We start from the raw sequence: 20,836 nt of genomic DNA on the forward strand, positions 1-20,836 counted from the left end.
TTAAGGGAAGACACCATATTTTATTTATCAATAGTGTGGTGGAAGCCTGCGGCAGGGGGCAGGGGTGGGTTAGAAGGGGTCAATGAAGGAAAATGGGGGACATATGTAATACTTTCAACAACAAAGATTTTTAAAAAGAAAAAAGAAATGGAAGAATTACAAACATACTCAGGAAACAGGGCGCACTGTGTAATTCTACATAAGACCGAAGGTGAACGGGACAGAAACCTAACTCCAACGGTGCTGCTGAAAAACCACCTCTGCCTATCATAGCTAAAAGTTGATCCATTATTTATCACCGTGTGCAATTTTGTCCTGGTGGGCAATTTTCTGGGACACTTAAAACCTCTCCAAAGAGAGAAAGCTGCAACAATGTCCCCTTAAATGGCAAAGATACATACAAACCGACTCTAATGTTTAATGCAGGACTGGAAATCAAAATTCCCTGCATGTTAAGGCAGCATGGCCTGCGCATGATCTCACAGCAAATCACCCGTGTTAGAAATGAAAAGCTTTTTTTTATTTCTCTTCAAATCAGCTCATCTTATTTTAACAGCAGAAGAAAAAAATCTTAGGTTGGAAAACACAGGGATGCCAAATTAAACTCTAATCTATGTCATAGGTCCCTGAGAAGAGTCTGGTAACTCATAACAGATTCTAGAATTATCTGTATTTCTGTTCAATGTCATCTCCCACTTGTACGCCCTCAACATTGATAGTAGTTTTGCACCTGCAAAGGCTGTAGCTCCAAGAATATCTGACCTCCAACAAAATACCACGGAGATCATTATTTTACCATGTTTTAACTTAATGCCTCACAGGGGCGGGCAGTGACCGTGTGCATTACCGTGAGTCACCGGCACGCCGATCGGTTCCATCGGACTGGTGGCGGCTTCTGACCCCCCTGATATTTGGAATGAAGACGTCTGCATCACAGGAAAAGAGAGGAATATTGGTTGATATTCAACTCAAGCATGATCTGGGCTCCGTGAACTTAAAAAGATCTGCTGAGCAAACGGTCTCCCATGGCTGTCTGTACCCAGCGCGGCTTTGCCTACTTGTGGTCAACATACCAGAGCGAACCTGCACGGACAGTACCTGCTCCCGTTCTGTCTCGTTCACCACAGCTTCGTACGGAGGCGGCGGGTCCAGAGGACAGAACACCTCCACGCCTTTGATTCTTGCCCCATAGATATGCGGCAGTGGGATCACGTCAGGACCAACCATCCTAGGAAAAGCATCTTGGCATCAGGAAGCACGTTCTGCGGACAGGCCAGCAGACCTGGGCTCCCGCACACGGGCCTTCGCCTCTAGATGCTTATCCTTAGGCAAGTGGCAACGCATCGTGTGCGATACCATCGTTCCTTTAAAACCCACCAGGCAAAAAGCAAACGATAATCCCTGAGAGACAGAAAGCAGATGAGCGGTTGCCAGGGGCTGGGGGGAAGGATGGAGTGGGGAGTGGCCAATTGATGTAGAACTCCTTGGAGGTGAAAAACATGCTTCAGAACTAGATGGAGGTGATGGGTGCACGTGAATGTACTAAATGCCACTGAATTGTACATTTTCAAACGGTTAACTTCACCCCAATTAAAGAAAAGACAAAATTAGGGACACAGAGAAACTCAATTATTTCTGACATGACAATGTTCTTATCTGGGTTTCCCTAAGGTCTGATTCGTGGTAGAAACTCACTACTTGTTAAATATATTTGAAAGGATAAGTAAATTTTTAAAATAAAGCAACCACATCAGAGCTCAGAGACAAAGCAGCATACAGCAGAGGGAGGAAAGGGCCCCTTCCTGAGGATGGCCATTCACCAAACACTGATGGGCGCTTGCTGCATGCCAGGCACTGCGCATTTTGTCCTGCGGGTGAGGGACCCTTGAGGGCAGAAAACAAAAACAAAAAAACAAAAAACCCACAAGATTTCCTGCCAGCGTCCACAGAAAATCACACACACACACACACCCCTATGTAACAAAGAACCTAAATTTTAGAATAACAGTGAATAGTTAAAAAACTGAACTACCAAGCAAAATAGAGGCAGACTCATAGAGAACAGGCAGACAGCTCTGGTTGGGGAGGGGGAAGGGAGGGAGGATTGAGCAAAAAAGAATAAAAAGAGAGAGAGAACTCAGGACATGGACAACACCGTGGTGATGGCAGGGGTTAGGGGTGGGGGTGGAAAAGGGCATAGAGGGGATAAATAGTGATAGGGAAAATAAAATATTAAAAAAATGATTAAATAATAGTTAAAAATATGTGGAATTTTGTAACTTTTAAAAAATACTTTTAGGTTGATTTCAGAGAGGAAGGGAGAAGGAGAGAAACATCAATGATGAGAGAGAATCATTGGTCGGCTGCCTCCTACATGCCCCACACTGGGGATCAAGCCCGCAACCTGGGCATGTACCCTGACTGGGAATCAAACCTTGATCTCCTGGTTCATAAGTCAACGCTCAACCACTGAGCCACACCAGCCGAGTGGGAGTTTGCACCTTTTAACGAAACTCCCAGTTATAAAAATAAGTCCTGGGGATGTAATGTACAGCATGGTGACTATAGTTAATAATACTCAATTGTATTTGAAACTTGCTAAGACAGAAGGTCTTAAAAATTCCCAAGAATGCATCAGCTAACCAGACCTATTGTGGAGATCATTTGCTGTATATACAAATGTCAAACCATTATGTCACACACCTGAATTTGTATCCAATTTCAATTGTATCTCAATTTTTAAAAATACAGAGAAGACCCTAAGAAACTATATTAAATCCGTGGAGTATTGGAGGCTAAAAAAATAGGTAACAGCAACGTTTAACGTCTGCTCTTGAAACGCAAACACGGACACACACTGAAGGAGACGAAGGAGAAGACGGGCTCTGGAGCCACGCGCGCAGGGCACTGCTGTTCTGGAAAGGGGCTCTCTGGAAGTGTGGCCGTTCCATGTTATGTCCGGTGTCCACTTTCAAAAACGCAATGGGTGGAGGAAAGGAAGTTGAAAAAGATGTAATGTTCTTTATTCCTCACAGTAAAACTTTTGGAATTCTGGGATGTAGAAGAATGAGACTTCTGCAGCCTGAATTAAAATAAAACAAAGCAGAAAGCTCTCCCCTTTTCCCCTTGATCTTTGTTCGGAAGGAAGACTGCCATCCCTGCTTGACCCGCGTGGGAAGGGAGAAGGTTATATTTGACACCTGATTGCATGGACAGGTGCAGCTCAGTACGTAGCACATACTATGTCTAAAGAGAGGTGCCAGCCTGGAGGGTCTCTCCCAGGGGAGGGAGGGGTCCTGGGAGTTACCAAGAAAGGGAGCTTAGATTCTCTCTCGGAGCGGGACTTGCCCGCGATTCCTCCCCAACGCTCCAATGCAGCCAAAGCTCTTCGACAGCTATAAACGCCAGCGACTCCAGCATCCAGATCCTTCCGGGACCTGCCTGCAGGCGCTTTCCGGACCAATGCACACGGTGACCTGTCTACTCCAGGAGCCCTGGGCACCCCTCTGTCCTCTCCTCACGCCCTAACCTGGTGAGCCATCTTCTAGCCCTTACAAACGTCTCCCCTCAGCCAACTCCAGCATTTCCTCACTGCTGGGCCCTGGCCTGGAAAGTGAACCCCCTGTCTGTCTGTCAGCTCTGTGGTCCTTGTTTTATATCCCCAGCCCAGTGGCTACCAATATAGTACATTCACAGAGAAGAAAGGGCTTCCATTTAGACCCTAAACTACAGAAATTTCTTCAAGAAGAAAACTGACGAGAAGAGGGATGTACTTTATCTAAATTGACCAAAAAACAAACAAACAAAAAAGAACAGCCTCTCTGGTTGTTATTAAAACGACCAGGAAAGCCGCGTTTTGATGGGAGATGCTGCTACAGCTGATGCAGAAGGGAAGTCCCTTCCTCTCAGGAGGCTTTTCTGCATTTATTTCCTTTCCCTCTGGGTAAATAGGATCTGTTTGTGGGGAACAGGTCTGCTCTCTCCTGGCAGGTTTCTTCCTGATTCTTCCTGGCTTTCACTGGGAGAGGTTTCCAAACCGTGGCTGCCCAGGCCTCCCCTCTAGAAGTTCTGCTCTAACTGCCAGTGGTGGGGTGGGGTGGGGGGGCAAGAACAGGTATCTCCAGGCTGTCAGGCTGTCAGTGCCCCAGGGGGTGCCAGTGCACAGCAGGGCTGAGACCACCACCAAAGGAAACGGTGGCTGGTGGCTGAAATGAAACCCGTTGTATCTGGGAAAGATGATCAGATTTTCACTAAGAATGAGTGTCTTTAGAAAACTGCTACCTGATAAGGCAGAAGTGAGATTAAGGGCTAAATGTTTCTTACGAGCAAGGAACATGCCAAGGATTTTTTTTTAAACAGGGCAATGAACAGGGACAGAGCATAGTGGAAGCTGTGCACTTTTGGAAGCTTTCTTATGGCCATATTCTCGTAACAAGCCTCTCCGCAGCCCCATGACCACGCAGGTGGATGAGCAGACTGGAGCTCGGAAATGGTAGAAGAGCCGCCCAGGGTCACCCCTTCAGGAGACTCCAGAGCCTGGGCTCTTTCAAGTTCATCCCAGAGTCTCCAGGAAACCTTCTCTGGTTCGTGCTCCTGAGCCCTGAAGGTGAACAGGAAACCCAAACAGATTGTGCAGAACATGATCCTACAAATAGGCCTGGAGAACTCATCCGAGGGGGACACAGCAACTGATTGCCCTTGACAAAGCGGATGGGCCTCTGTGCACTGGGAAAGCTGGGTGCGCCCTTCTCCTGGCACGTGGTGGTAGCGTTGCTGCCCCTAAAGGGGGGAGCGAGGCAAGGGTACCCTGCCCAGCAGCTGAGCACTGGGTCAACCTGAGGTTGAGTTTGGAAATCATTAAGAAAGCAAATGGCCCGGCTGGTGTAGCTCAGTAGTTGAGTGTTGACCTATGAACCAGGAAGTCACGGTTCGATTCCCGGGTTGTAGACCCAGTCTCTAGTAGGGGGTGTATAGGCGGCAGCCAGTCGATGATTTTCATCACTGATGTTTCTCTCTCTCTCCCTCTCCCTTCCTCTCTCTGAAATCAATAAAAACATACATATTTCTTCACTTTTAAGAAATGCCCAGGTCCACCTGCCTCCCACCCACTTCAGTAATTTTCTACAGCAGGTGACATCCCATGGTACAACCATGTCCATGTTCACAAAATACAGGGTGTCACAAAAATGTATATTTACACTTTGAATAATTATAAAGTCAGTGTTTATCACACTACGTCTCCTTTTCAAAACTGAGCCATCAGCTGTTAAAGCGTGGACACATTTTTGGGGACACCCTGTCGTTTAGAGAGTCTCCTTTCTGACTCCTGGCTCCAGCCCATTTCTGAGAATGGGGGCTCCCGGGGGGGTTGGGGGGATGGCGACGGTGCACAGCCCCCTCCCGAACGGCAAATCGATTCACTCAGTAGATAACCGGCGCTTGGCCAGCAGCCAGGACTGCAATTGGGCCTCTGTTTGTGACAGTAACTTGAGAAGCCCTTTCTCAAGGAGAGACCAATGCATGAAGCGGTTGTATTTATAGAAGTTAAATAAATAAACCTCTTCGGAGAGGTCACCATACCCAGCAGGAAATGGGGAGCCTCTATTGTGTGAAAACACTTAACACCACTGGTTATGGAAATTTTTAAATAACATTCATAAATATTTTGCCTGCCTGCTTACAAGGAAAAAAAAGTTACCAATTGGGATTAGACATCTAGTGTCTATAAAGCTGATTTATACCGAGAATCTAGCAAAGTTGGTCAAACTTAAAAATATCCCGGAAAGAGTATGTATAGAGAGGTGAATAAATCTAGCCATTTAACAAAAGACAGTGGGCTGCACGCTAAGACGGTGGAATGTCAGAAATGGGGGTGTTTGCTCATGGAGATGTGCTCTCGGGCTCCAGGTACATGGTTCAGGCCCAGCAGTGTCTTCTTCTCCAGCCTGATTTGCTTTAACACCCTCTCCCCACGTTCCTTCAAGAAAGTTCTGAATAGCAATGCCCTTGATGAGAAGCTTGCCTGTCTTCTTCCAACCTACATTTGGCTAGGGGCTGTCTCAGGACTAAGAGGGACAAATCCAGAGATGCACGTATACCCTCCTGCTAACCGTGACTATGGACGAGCAGGGGAGAGGAAGGAAAGAAAGGAAGGAGAAGAGAGGGGAAGTGGGGGGAAAGGAGGAGGGGGGATGCCCCACAGGCACAACTCCAAACCCAGGCCCACATGAGTCACTCTCCCTTTCTGCTGCTGCAGGAAACTAAATCTGTCTGTTGCCTCCTCTTGGGTCAACCAAGTGCTCACCCACGGCCTCAAGGGCCAAGGAAGTCTTCTTGTTGAAGGGCTTTTCTCTCCCAAACCAGGAAACGCCAGGCAGTTTACCGCCTTCCCATAAGCCCTCTGCATGCAGCCTGAGATCGGGCTAAGGTTCTTAGCAAACGTGTCCTAATGTGCACAAAGAATATGGGTCTTGTGGCTGTCTCTATGGCCCCTGTAATTCTGGCTCATTTCCTAAGAGACTAAGGAGGCTGTCTTGGCCCCTGCAGCTTCAAGCGTTGAGTTCCTCGACCACCCCAGCCTATCCGACCCCACCAGCAGCCTCCCCCTCTGGCTCTGTGGTCATCTCTACCTCCACCTAGGGGGTGGCCAGGCAGGGGCCTGGAGGTGGGGTTTAAGTATGACTCCAACACAAGGAAGAGAGCATTAACAGCATCTGGCGGTAGCTAACCCTGGCAACCTGTTCCAGGGTCATGTATGGCTGCCCCAAGCATTAGAAAATGGATTTCCGCCCTGGCCAGTTTGGCTCAGTGGATGGAACATCGGCCTGAGAACTGTAGAGTCCCAGGTTTGATTCCGGCCAAGGGCACATGCCTGGGTTGTGGGCTGAATCTCCAGTAGAAACACTGATGTTTCTATCTTTCTCTCCCTCTCCCTTCCTCTGAAATCAATAAAAATATATTTTTTTAAAATGGATTTCCAAAAACCATGCCTGGCACCAAATTTGACAACCTTCCACCTGTACTTCAGAGATTAAAAATTAAAAATTCCTGGGTCTCTGAATATCAAGCTAAAGACACTTGTCTTTCTGTAGAATTCAGAGATTCTCTTTGGAAGCTTAAGTATAGTTTTGTTTATCCTCTAAGTTCAGTTTAAGATCACCTTGTCCAGGACGCCAACCCTGACTCTTCCTTCAAGCTCCCTGCGGCCGACCCAGGGCAGGGTGCTCCTTGGTGCACGTAAGTCCTCTCCTCTGACACTACTTCCTGGGTCCTAGCCACACTCACTCCGCAGGGCCTGGGCTGTGAGCTCCTCCATATGCAGAGGGGTGGGTCTCACCCATTTTGAATCTCAATAACCCAGCACAGTGATTAGTTAGTAAGCAGCAGAGAAGGGATTAAGTGTTTGTTGAATGAATTAAGTCATTTCTTAGAGAGTTACAATTCTAGCGCTCGGTAACAATCAGAGGAAGGGTTGCAGCATTTCATTCTTCAAATAACAATTCCTGAGAGTTAAGAAATAGATAATCAGCCCTAGCTGGTTTGGCTCAGTGGACAGAGGGTCAGTCTGTGGACCAAAGTTTCCCAGGTCAAGGGCACATACCTGGGTTACAGGCTCCTCCCCGACCCGAGCCCTGGTCGGTTGAGTGCAAGAGGCAACCAATGTGTTTCTCTCACATCAATATTTCTCTCTTTCCACTCTCTAAAAATCAATGGAAAAAATATCCTCGGGTGAGGACTTAAAAACATATACATATAAAATAAAATAAAATAAAAATAAAATAAAAAAGAAACAATCAAATTTGGAGCTAGAATTTGAAAACGATAGTAAGCCTAGTGTCTACGTTTTCTAGACCAGAGAGAAGTAATTAATAATTCACCATTTTTTAATGGCTGGGAAGAACTGCATGATTTGGGGGCCTGCTGATGGTGTTATAATGAACATCAATTTGGCCTAACTGAGCGTGTTTCCAGGGCAACGCAGCTCTCAATCATGTCAAATTACAGCTGTTATCTCCCTGGGTGTCACTTTTCCTGGGAAGCTAATTGAAATTGAAAAAGTATATCTTTAGGTCAAGGTCTGACTTTTCTTTGGTTTCATGCAGTTTATCAAAGAGAAAGAGAGAGAGAGAGAGAGAGAGAGAGAGAGAAGGAAATAAATTTTAAAATCCCCCCAAATAACACAATCTGTCCAGATTTAGAGAAAAGTCCAGGGCTACAGTCCTCAAAACTAAGAGCACCCCTCAGAGAACCGGGTGGGGTGGGGGCTTAGAAACGGCACCTGCGGTTCATCCGGGGTGTGCACGAGTAGAATGTGGCGAAATAGGAAGGGGGTGGCACCGGTGGCACGAAGTCATCGGGGTCTGGGATGCGTCCCTGTTCTTCCACTTCCTCGGCAGAAATCTGGGATTCATCCTAATGAAACAACACCGCATTGGTCAGCCGCCTGCACCCCTGAGGCTCGGGGCGGGGGGAAGCAACCCGCACAGAAAAGGCCCGGGCGGTTCCGCAGAATCACAGTGGCGGTGCCACCTCGCGGGGACTTACGCTGCAGGACCTCCTGGCGGCAAAGATCTGGACGTAGCGCAGGGCGGCGGCCACCAAGCAGACGGTGGTGGTCAGGGCGTTCAAGGCACACAGGGCAAAAAGGACTTTCTGGGACAAGGAAACAGAGACGTCTCTCATTACTTTAAAGCAGGTGACCAGAATGCAATATAAAAACTTTTAAACATAACTAATAACACTGTCCTGTCCCAGTTAGATAATTCTCATGAGAAAAGTCATGTAAAGGAATTACCTGGTAAAGGCCCCCCAAAATGCTAGTGATGCCTAGCCAGGTGGCTCAGTTGGTTGGAGCATCGCACACCCAAAACATTCTGGGTTCGATTTCCCAGTCAGGGCACATACCTAGGATGCAGGTTTTATCCCCAGTAGGGATGAGTCCAGAGGAAACCAACCAATGTTTCTCTCTCTCTCTTTTCCTCTCTCTCTAAAATCAGTAAACATATCCTCAGGTGAGGATTTTTTTAATGCTGATGATTATGATGATTCACGCAATGGTGTGTACTTCTTAGTTTAAAAACTTATCTGAGAAGCTTCCTGTCCCAGAAAGACCAGATGCTGCACTATTTCTCTCTGCAAGCATCAGGACACTGTACGGAAACATTCCCTCCAGGAAAGCAGTGAGTTTCTCTTCTGAAGTTGGAGTTTCCCGTGACATTAATTCCCAGCCTCCCCCTCCCACAGCCTTGCACCAGGACAGCTTGCTGCTGCATCTGTGGCCACTGATTCTATTTCAGGAGCTACTGGCAGAGCTGCCCAGGGCACACAACTGGGACAAGGGAGGGGGCAGGCCGCCCGAGTGTAAACAGGGCTTCTCTCCTCTAAACACACTTCTCAGAATAGCAGCAGAGGCGATTCCAAGTTTCTGTTGCCACAGTCCTGGCTCCTTAGTGGGGTTTTCCCTAAGCTAAGTCCTGGCTCAGGAAGTTTGGGGGTGACTCAGCTACGAAAACTCCAGAAGCCAAAGAAAGGAGCCGTTTTTACATCCTGCATAATCCAGAGAGCTGGCAGCTTCTTCCTCTGCTGGGAGATTCCTCCTCCCCCCGAAATAAACTACAAACAAAAGCCTAACTAAAGAAAGCCATGAGAGGCAGCCTATCCAAAAGCTAGTACCGCCCACTTCACCAACTGATCTTGTCACTCCCTGGGCTGGTGGGCCTTCGGTCAGGACACCATTTTTATCCAGCTTCCTAATAAAGGTTAATTTTGTATTTGTCTTCAACTGGGATCATTTGGTTTTAATCTCTTTTGCTTATTATAGTTGTTGCCTATGAAATGAGAGGTAAAGTGCTTGAATTTCTCCTGTGTCTTCTGGCCAGTATCTCTCCTAAGTGTGTGTCCCAGAACGATAGCACTCAACAGCCCACAAGACTCACTTACTCCGACCTAGGAGCATCAGAACAATGGCAAATGGGCAAGCAATTTAAAGGGCTTGCTAAAAGCTATATTATATGTGTATACATATATGCATATGTATATGTGTGTGTGTGTATATACATACATACACACACACACACACACACACACACACTCCTTTACATTTTTTTTTACTATTTTATAATTCTTGAACCCAAAGAAAGCTGTCCATACACAATGTAAGAGACACACAATAATATGTGACTCTTTCTGTGTTCAATTCTGTCTCCGAGTCACCGATGAGGGGTTGTTCACATAGCTTCAGCAGCATAGCTATTTGAAGGAGGTAACAAGGAACTTTGCTTTTTGGGGGCTCTATAGTGTTTTCATTGCTGGGCTATGGAATTCATTCAAAATACCTTAAGTAGAAGGTGAACCGCGCTACAAGGCTGAACCGGGAAGAGTTTCAAGACGTTTTCTTTGTCTGTGCATTTGGCTGGTTGAAATTCTTCACAACAGAAGCAAATCTTGCCTTCACCTAAGTCCACCTTCGGGGGGAAAAGGCAGAATAATAATTTCATTATTAACAAAAAATACACAGGCGACACCATGGAGCACCAATCCTACAGAATGAGATTAAGGCAGGGTTTAGGGTCAGGCAGAGTCTGTATCAGTCAGGACAGGCTCTGGTGTGCTGTGCTAACAATCAGCCCCCAATTTCCAGTGGCTTAACCAAACAAGGTTATTTCTTAAACATGCTACATGTCCATTTAGGTCAACAGGGGACTCTGCTCATCAAATTAACTTAGAGACACAGGTTGGTAGAGTATCTACCATCTCAGGATTAATCATTGCTGTGTCAGAGAAATGGAGAACACAAGATAAATTGCAAATTGGCACTTAAAGTAAGGTTGTCAGATAAAATGCAAGACACCCAGTTAAATTTGAAAAAAATAATAGACCATTTTTTAGTATAAGTATGTCCCAAATATTGCATGAAACATGTTTATAGCATAAGCTATTAGCTGTTTATTTTAAATTCAAATGTAATTAACGTCTGTCTTGTATTTTTATTTGCTAAATCTGGTAACCCTAGCATAAATCTTCCTCTTGGCAATGACACTCAACCCTTTACCTAATTTGTCCCCACCGAACTCCAAGAGGGCAAGGAAGCTCAGTCTACTGTGTGCCTATAACAAGCAGACGGTACATTTTGGTGAACATTATCCCTAAACCATGTGTACTTAAAGAGATCTCTTAGTTCACATCTTCAATATTTTATTTATTTGAAGTGATAACTTCAATGATCAGAAAACAAAATTTTCTTATTCAATTAAGATTTTTACCCTCTAGCCATAGTAATAAATTTCACGGTAGTTTTGAAAATTAGGAAAAATTTGACTAGGAAGCTAAAGGAAAAATTCCACTACTGGATTACATTGCTTTTTTTTAAATTTGGTTATAGTTTTTCTTTTTTTGAAAATTTATGTACACACAAAATTTGCATACACAAATGTTAAGCATACCATTCAAGGAATTTTGAGCAATGCATACACCTGAGTCACCCAAACCCTATCAACATAGAGAACATGACCATGAGAGTACGCCCCTTCCCCATCAATCCCTGCCCACACCCTTCTAAAGGCAACCAAGGTTTTGATTTTTTTTTCTACATAGATTAGTTTTGCCTCTTCCAGAACTCCATGGATTCCTTGTCCTTAAACCACATGGAAAGGATGCATTATTATATCAAACACTGATGCCCAGATTTTAATGTAAATGCCTGTGATACAAAGGATTACAACCAAAGTTACCTTGATGGACTCCATCATCTGTCCATTCATGCCCATTTGGTTTCTTTCCTTCCCTAGTTTGTCCACAGAGATTATCTCAGCAATGCCCTCACACCTGAGTCCACACCCCACCACACACACACACACACACACACACACACACACACACACACATACTAAGCTGTCTGTGTTTGAATTCTTTTTCCATCTCACATTGTTGAAGATGCATCCTAGCTTCTTGCCTTCGAAGGGGAAACCACTGTGGCTCTTCGGACAGGATTTCTCTAGGCTGGGTCTAGGTGGGTTGGAACTTTCCTTTCCTCTTGGGGATCGCTGGCTGTCTCTTGGCCCCTCTCCCATAATTAAATTCTGCAGCTAAATATTACTCTCAATGGTTTTCCTCCCTTAAAGTCTCCAGCTGGGAGCTTCCTGTTTCAGTGCAGGCAGCACTGTTTAGTAGTAACAAACAAGCAGCCAACAGAGATGATACATTCTGTGCGTCTCCACTCTGCCCATGTACACAAGGCCCTTTCCTCCCCAAGGAGGACCCAAGCTCACTTTTTCCAACATGACACAGTGCGATTTCTATTTCTTGTACTTCTGTAATTCTCAAGATCTTATTGAAGGATTCTGCCTCCCTCAGGTAAGACGAGGTGTCATTTTATCAAGTACTCCCTTCCCACAAGTCCATTCTTGATATAAGGCATTCCGTTAAGAGAGAAACCAGGCCTGTGTGGGCTACACACACGGCTGCATTATTCACACAACGCCCGACATTCAAATACACAGAAACCTTTGGGGTAAGCCAGTGTGCATGGTAAAATTTTCCAGATGTATGAAGGTTAATCCCTTTAAACAAGACTATTTGAAAGTTTAATCGTCCTGCAAATACTAATGAACATCAATGACTGTGCCCAGCTGATACAAGAAGCCAAAGGCTCTGTGCAAAATGATTCTAGACAACTGTGCATTTTGTATTCTGTGTTCTCCCTGGTCCTGATCCTTCACCTCCCCTCCTAATCCCATGCCTGACCAAGGTTTCTAAAAACGTACTCTAACTTCTCCTCAATCTCTTTAACCTGCACACAAACCTGGTCAAGTATCCCCAAGCCTCAGTGAACAACATCCATCCTTCAACCTTGACACTGGCTGTTAGATCTACTCCTTCCTCCCGCCATCACCCAGTACTGTGGTTCTCAACCCTCGCTGCACATCAGCATTTCCTGGGAAGATGACTAAAAAGTGGCAATGCATCTTTAGCAACTAAGGAACTGCCAATGAAAGTAAGGAGGAGATCTACCTCAGTCCCAGGAGACTGGCAAAAAATGAAAGACACTTGTTGCTGGAGGAGGGCCACTGGAGAAAAGGGAGCTGAAGCCCTTTATTACAGGAACTGCTATATATTTTAAATTAAAAATATTTATTTAGGAAGTTTTTTATGAAGTTAGACATACATTTATTTCATAACCCAGCAGTTCTACCTCTGTTTGTATATATATATTTACTCAAGAGAAATAAAACCAGGTCCACAAAAAAAAATAACTAGACAAAAATATTTATAATAGCTTTGTTCATAATGCTCCCAATTGGAAACAACCCAAATGTCCATCAGCGGGAGAGTGGATAAAATAAGTTGTAGTGTGTTTATACAGTGACATACTGCTCTGGGAAAATAAAGGATAAATCTCAAAATTTTTCATACTGAGCAAAATAAGTCAGACACAAAAAGGCATATATTGTATGACTCCATTTATAGTAAGTTCCAGAACAGGCAAAACTAATCTCTGGAAGACACTGGAGCAATGGTTGCCTAAGAGACAGTAGAGGCTGCCTGAGGAGACCACAGGACTTCCTGGGGCACTAAAATAAATGTTCTGGATCCTGACGGGCTGTATACACGAGCGTGTTTGTTAAGATGAATATGTATGCACTGATCAAAACCCAATGAACTGCACACATAAGATTTGTGCATTTCACTGTCTGTAAATTGTACCTCAATTTTAAAAAAATAGTGAATAAAGTCATCAAATGGTCGTATGTGTAACAAAATATAAGATAAGCAGAGCAACCGCTGTCCTGGGAACCTGCCCCACTCAGGAAAAGCCCACAGGGACAAGCAGCACTGCTCCTACTGGCTGAAGCAAGACCACCACAGACAAGAAAAGAGTGAACTAACCTGCTCCTCTCTCCATCTCCTATATCTTTAAGTGAGAGAAAAACAATATGCAGGCGAGTAGATACAATATATCCCATTTTTGAAAAGTACATTTTGAGCCCTAACTGGTTTGGCTCAATGGATAGAGCATCGGTCTGTGGACTCAAGGGTCCCAGGTTCAATTCTGGTCAAGGGCATGTACCTTGGTTGCAGGCACATACCCAGTAGGGAGTGTGTAGAGGGCAGCTGATCGATGTTTCTAACTCTCTATCCCTCTCCCTTCCTCTCTGTAAGAAACCAATAAAATATTTTTTTAAAAGTACATTTTGAATAACCCCACCCCATACACATGTATGTAATGAGCATGAGAACATGAAAGGGAACTTCCTGGCTTGTTGCCATGGACATGGGGTGGCGGGTGTGGGTGGAGAGGGAAGGAGGAAGGAGAGCACCTCCCTCCCCGCAAAGCCTTCGTCTGTCTAGCAGCCTCACTGATGAGACAATTATAAGGCTCCACTGATGGAAAATTATGTGTTTCACGCATAGAATGACGGCAAATTAAAGTTACCAAGTAGTTCGCTGTTCTATCCCCAAATAGTAAGATTTCAAATAATTTTTTTACATTCTGTCTTATACTTTAATGGCTTGTTCAACTTTTTATAATCGTATCATCAGAAACTATCACAGAGTTGGTTCTGTGGTGAGAAAAATGCTTCAAAATAAGCACACACTGAAAAGCTTTAAAAAATACTCATGCCCAGACTCCCACTCCAGGGCAACTGAGAATCTCTGGATGTGGGATCCAAGTTTGGGTATTTTTTTTAAAGTTCCCCCAGGTTATTCTAATGGGCCAGGGTCGAGAACCACAAAACTTCTCAGAAAAGTCAACCATCTGTACTCTTAACCCCACACTCTGGCTTCTGTTTTCTCCAGAGCTACCCGTGATGGAGCCACGAGGCTGACCTCTTACCGCCGTCCTCCCAACCTGGCTTCTACCCACTCCCTCCACTGGTTCATTGTTCAAGGTCCATCTCAAATGTCTACACTCGGGTGGCCCTCCCCATCTCCCCATGGGCGCAAGCCCTTCTTCTGCATCCTCTAGAACGGTGTCTCACTGATGGCTGAACACCTACCCTGCTCTGCAGTTGGGCGTCTCTTCATTCCCTCCGTGAACACGGGTCAAGCATTTGCACGCGAATCCTACTCCTCTTGCTCTTGATTAAACTCCAGGTCAGAAGCGATGTCTGACTTTTCTTCCTACTCTCTGCAGCCTCTAGCTGTAGCCTCTAGCATGGTGTCTGGCATGTAACAGATGCTACAATCTTACCCACTGTCTTTCCATATATTATGACTTTTCACTTCCAGCTTGTATCTACTCTATTTGCCCCTTCTGATTTGCTGTGTGATTGGTAATGAGAAAAATTAAGCTTTGTTCAAATTTTTTTTTCTGGGAACTCTCTCTATCTAAAGGAATGTTTAGGAGGCTGCTGAAAACTCCCAAGGAAATAGAAAACCACAGAAATTCCCACTGGAAAAAGAGAGAAGACACGTGTATGAATATCTTTATCCCCAAAAAGAAAGGAATACATGCCTAGGAGTGTAAGCCAGGACATTCTGGAGGATGATCTTGGGGGGGGGGGGGTACGGGGGACCAGGGACTATTTCCTGAAGGAGAAAATCTTCGAATGAGGCTTTAGAAGACTGATGACACTTGGATGAACGGGGAAGTATGGGGTAGGGAATTTGAGGGGGAGAGGCAGCATAGCTAGAAACAGGAGCCTGGGTAATGACCTGTAGGCTCGGCTCAACGATAGGGACTGGGCGGCTGCAGTGAGCAGGAAGGATGAGGGTGAATCGCAGAGGGCCGCCAAAATCAGAAAAGGTTGTGAGCCTGCGACCCCATAACTTAAGGTTATTGAGTGATTACGTGACAAAAATCCAAAGGGCTGTTCAGCGGGAGCAGCAGGCTTGCAGGAGTTCCCAAGGAGCTTTCCTGTTTAGGAAGGTCGTGAGTTTCCCTGCGAGGGACTAAACACAGCCTTTGGAGGAGGTGGTTGTATCTGGCTGGTTTCAAAAGCCTGAGAGGGTGAGACTGCCTGGTAACCAAGTTCCAAATAGATGAGATTTTAATACAATTTCTAAAAAAGTCCTTGTATTTGCTTTGCTTCATGTCACAGGGAGACATTTGCTACTACAAAGTCCTTTTGAAAAGTTCAGAGATGACGAGCAATTTCACTTGTGGGTATAGACCCCGAAGAATGGAAGGCAGGGTTTCATAGAGATATTTGTCATCCTTTTTCCATAGCAACATTATTCACGATAGCCAAAAGGAGGAAGCAACCAAGTCATCCATCGATGAATGAGTGGATAACCAAAACGTGTTATACACATAGAGTGGAATATTATTCACACTTAAAAAGAAAGAAAATTCTGACACACAGTAAGTACAGTATGGATAAACTTTAAGATTACTGTGTTAAGTGAAATAAGCCAATCAAAAAGTACTGTATGATTCCACTCCTATGAGGTACCTGAAGTAGTGCAATTCATAGAAAATAGAATGGTGACTGCCAGGGGCTGGGAGTGGGGCAAGAAAAAGGGGAGTTATTGTTTCATGGGAAAAGTGTTCAGTTTTGCAAGATGAAAAGAGGCCTGGAGATCAGTGGAACAACAGTGTAAATGTTCGTAACACTACTGAGTGGTTAGGATGGTAAATTTTATGTTATGTGTATTTTACCACAATTAAAAATTAGAAAAAAAATTCAGAGATGGTACAGGTCCACAACCTCTTATACTCAATTCTGAAATCTTAAAAGTTTCTATTACAGCCGCTGTCCCAGATTCCACTGGGGCGCTACAGAATAAGTAGTCTATACATCACATTTATCTTCTAAAAACTGTGAAAACTCTGAAATCTGAAACACACCTGGCCTCCAAAGGTTGTGGGTACGTAAAGGCCTGCTGACTTGTATTCTGAAAATACCCATTTTTCCTCTTTAGATGAGAGCAGATAGATAAGGACAGTAGATACCTAATCCACCAGTTAACTAACGATGCACCGTATTACTGGGGTTTGGGGTTCTGCTGGCTGGCCCTTGCCTAGAACAAAATAACTGATAACCTGAGTAAAATAATTAGCAGACAGCTTCCTTTTACCAACCTCGGGTTTCACTTTAAGAGGCTGCCTAGTGCATCCATGTTGCCAGCCACACACTGGCACCCAATGTGAGTCAGACAGGCAGGTCAGCCCAGTGCACAGTGGCGTTTCGGGACTGCTTACCAAATCACACCTGGGCACGCTGGACACGAACTGGGCCCCTTGGCAGCCCAGGATAAACCCAGCGAGATTTAAGAGGACACACACCACAGAGAGCAGCACGAAGAGGTTGACCTGAAATGACAAGAACATAGGTAGTTAGAAAAAGATGACAGCTAAGTTCAGAGAGAGTTTTATCTGAAGAAAACAAACTCACATTCTCTTCCTAGAGGAAGCGTTTTCTTTAAAATCAGAACCATGGCTTTAGTTTCAAAAACTTCCCCCCACTTTTTAGAACGTTTAAAATGTGCTCAGGAACGCCAGTGCCTTTCAAATGTTCTCAACAATTCCATGTCCCAATCCCACGCCCCCACCCCCCTTGTCAGATAAGGGAGTTCTGCCCCTATCTTTTATCTGTACAGTGCAATAAGCAATAGTGACTTTCCCCTTGAGCCGTTGTTATTTTTCCTGAGGTTTGCAGAATCAATGATAAGTAGACAAACGGAGCATTCTAGAATATAAATGGAACCCAGGGAAATCAAGAAGCTCAGAGCCATTACTAGCCAGAAATTGTAGTATACAAGTGACAATAAAGATGAGCCCTTTTGCAGTTCTGTGTGACACAGGCTGCGCCTCTCCTGATAAGATTGGAATTTCCCTCGGTTGCCCCTCAAACCCTTCACCCAATCAGTGGTCAGACAGAGCGGCACCAGTAACCACTGCTGTATCTACCGCAACATCAGATGCTTTGAAAAGAAAGCACACCACTAATCCTCATAACTAAGGCTTAGCAGCAGCAGATGTAAAATGGGTGAGAGTCCATCACCCAACACTAGACCCCAAACTTCATCATTAAAATCGTAAGCCCAGCTCATCAAATGACTCCATTTAAAGAGTCAACAGGCAAGCCTCAGTATGTATGAAAATATATCATACATATGTTGAACAAAGAACCTTTTCCAGAATATACAGATTATCCTCAGCTCAAAATAGAAAGCAGACAACCCAAAGGGAAAATTGGGCAGGTGTTCTCCCTCCCGGGAGCATGCCTGCCGGTGCCTTCCCCTTCCCCTTCCCCTTCCCATTCCCCTTCCCCTCCCCATCCCTGCCCCAGGCACTTTACCATTAGCTAAAACAAACAAAACTGGGCAAAAGACTGGAACATGTATTTGACATAAGAAGATACAGGACTGGCCAATAAGAGCATGAAAAGGTGTCAACATCATTAATGACCATGAATGCAAATTAAAACTATAATGAGATACCACTTTACACCAACAAGAATGGTTAAAATAAAAAAGACGGACAACAGTAAGTATTGGTGAGAATGAGGAGCACGTGGACACTCAGACATCGCCTGTCTGTGTATAAAATGTACCACCGCTTTAGGAAACTGTTTTTCAATTGCATAAGAATTAAATATAAATCTCCCATGCAGAGGAATTCCAAATAATTTATGGGTATACTCCACCTCAACTCCCTACACCATAAACGTGGGCTGAAAAGGATCGAGGGGAAGTAACTTTCAAGGGGGAGAAACGAGACAAACACAATATCAACACAGTGACCAGGGTTAACATCACTAGTATGCCCTGTTGATGGTATGCAGCCTTCATCTGATATGATGAAAATGGCATTCTACCTCTATAGTCTTCCTGCGCAGCATTCATAATATCCTCAGTCTGTTCACGAGAAAAACAGCAGACAATCTCAACTGAGGCACATTCTACAAAGTGCCTGACAAGGACTCCTCAAAACAGCGGAGAACATCGAAATCAAGGAAAGTCTAAGAAACGGTTGCAGACATGACAACGAAATGTAAGAAGGCGTCCTGGGTGGGATCCTGGACAGAGAAAGGACATTAGGTATAAGCTAAGGACACCTGGAGACTAAACATTTTAGTTGACAATGACGTACCAATATTGGTTCATTAATTGTGACTAATGTACCTTTAGCTCATTAATTGTGTCAATAATAGGGAAAACTGAAAAAGGGGGGAACATCTGTAATACTCTCAATAGTAAAGATTTAAAAAATAATAGGGGAAACTGGGTATGAGGTTATAGGACCTCTCTGTACTATCTTTACAACATTTCTGTAAATCTAAAACTATTCTAAAATATAGTTTTAATTTTTAAAAATTCTGAATATATATGCCTACCATATGACCTGCAATTCCACTCCTAGAAATAGACCCAGAGAAAAATATGCAACTGCCCACAAAAGGACTTACAGCAGCTTTATTCATATTAGACCAAAAAATAAAAAGAACTCAAATATCCAACAACAGGAGAACAAACTGACAGTGGAATACTTCCAGCAATAACCATGAGTATTTTATGATACTTATATATCAGGCAGCTTGATGCAAAAAGGTATTATGTTCTTCAAGTCAGTATTTGGAACTCATCTCAAATCTGACCTTTTGCAATTGTGCCTTCTGTTCATTCCAGATTTCAATTAAATGACCCAATAAAAGAATATTTGTGGGGGAAAAAAAGAATATTTGTGGAGCCTGAGGCTATCAAGAAGAAACAACATTTTCAATTTGCCTATTCCTACCTGCTAAAAGTCCCTCATAATCCCCATCACATAATAGCCTTAAGTAATTATGCCTGTAACTGCTTAGTATTATTCAATGTCTTTTATGAGACAAGATTTCATTCTCTAAATAGGTTGACCTTTCCCACTGCCCAGCAGTTTTATTTTGCTTATTCTCCTAGTGCTCCAAGTCCAAGATGCAACTGGAACTCAACTATGCATATTTAAATTAATAAATTATTCCAGTAATCACACAAAGATAGAGTAGTTAAAAAATAAATAGCTTTAAAATGATGCATTGAACATAAGCATTTAGTCCTACTAATTCCTGAAAGCACATTAAAATGGCAGTAAAGGGAAAATTTTAAATGCAGAAATCCATAAAAACAGAGCAAATGGGAAAACAGCAACAACATTTTAGAAACTAGAAAGCCATGGGCAAGTGCGAATTGACTCAACAGTCCTGAGAAAAGTGAATCATACAATATCAATGAGAAAAGCCAGAACTTAACAGGATCTACTCCTCAGAATCTCCAAGTGTTCTTACAGCTGCATATACTTCTGGGAAAGAAAGTGAGCCTAAAAATAGGACTGTTCAAGAGCCTAAGAAGCAATTAGAAAACGATACAACCATTGTGGAAAATTATTGGCAGTTTCTAATGAATTTAAACATACACCACCCTATACTCAAGACAAATCAATGTATATGTCCACAAGAAGACGCACAAGAATGTTTGCAGCAGTGGATTGATTCATACTAACCAAAACTTGGAAACAATGCAAAGATCCAAGAATAGAATGGATGAACAGATTATAGTATATTCATAAATGGAATAAAACTCTGTGCTCTGGCCTGAATGTTTGTATCTCCCCAAATTCATATGATGAAATCCTAACCCCCAAGATGATGGTATTAGGAGGTGGGGCCTTTGGGAGATGAATGGGATTAGTGAATGTGTAGTGTGTATGTGTGTGTGTGTGTGTGTGTGTGTGTGTGTGTGTGTGTGTGTGTGTGTTTCTATTTAAATATCAAAAGCTCATCAAATTCCTCATGAGGAAAAACTCAAAGACTTTGAATTTTAAAAACTCTAATACTTTTTTTTATTCTTGACACATCTTTTTAATTGATTGGAGAGGGGAGAGATAGAGGTAGATGAGAGAGAGAGAGAGAGGGAG

At 44.0% G+C, this 20,836-nt stretch overlaps 1 protein-coding gene across 3 annotated transcripts in view; it reads right to left on the reverse strand.

Annotated features, from left to right (window-relative positions):
• Nucleotides 1–20,836, reverse strand: part of FAM189A2 (family with sequence similarity 189 member A2) — a 54,413-nt gene that overhangs the window by 8,008 nt on the left and 25,569 nt on the right. For 2 of the 3 annotated variants that reach the window (XM_015565012.1, XM_015565011.1), the window contains exons 3-8: nucleotides 17,144–17,254; nucleotides 10,335–10,463; nucleotides 8,545–8,652; nucleotides 8,279–8,412; nucleotides 1,099–1,228; nucleotides 848–926 (exon numbers count right to left, since the gene is read on the reverse strand). In XM_015565012.1, coding sequence (XP_015420498.1) covers nucleotides 848–926; nucleotides 1,099–1,228; nucleotides 8,279–8,412; nucleotides 8,545–8,652; nucleotides 10,335–10,463; nucleotides 17,144–17,254 — 691 coding nt within the window. The remainder of the gene's footprint in view (nucleotides 1–847; nucleotides 927–1,098; nucleotides 1,229–8,278; nucleotides 8,413–8,544; nucleotides 8,653–10,334; nucleotides 10,464–17,143; nucleotides 17,255–20,836) is intronic. The other variant, XM_015565013.1, reaches the window with a different exon arrangement.

The sequence above is a fragment of the Myotis davidii genome, unplaced genomic scaffold (assembly GCF_000327345.1).
Source record: "Myotis davidii unplaced genomic scaffold, ASM32734v1 scaffold616, whole genome shotgun sequence".
In the NCBI taxonomy this organism is placed as follows: Eukaryota; Metazoa; Chordata; class Mammalia; order Chiroptera; family Vespertilionidae; genus Myotis; species Myotis davidii.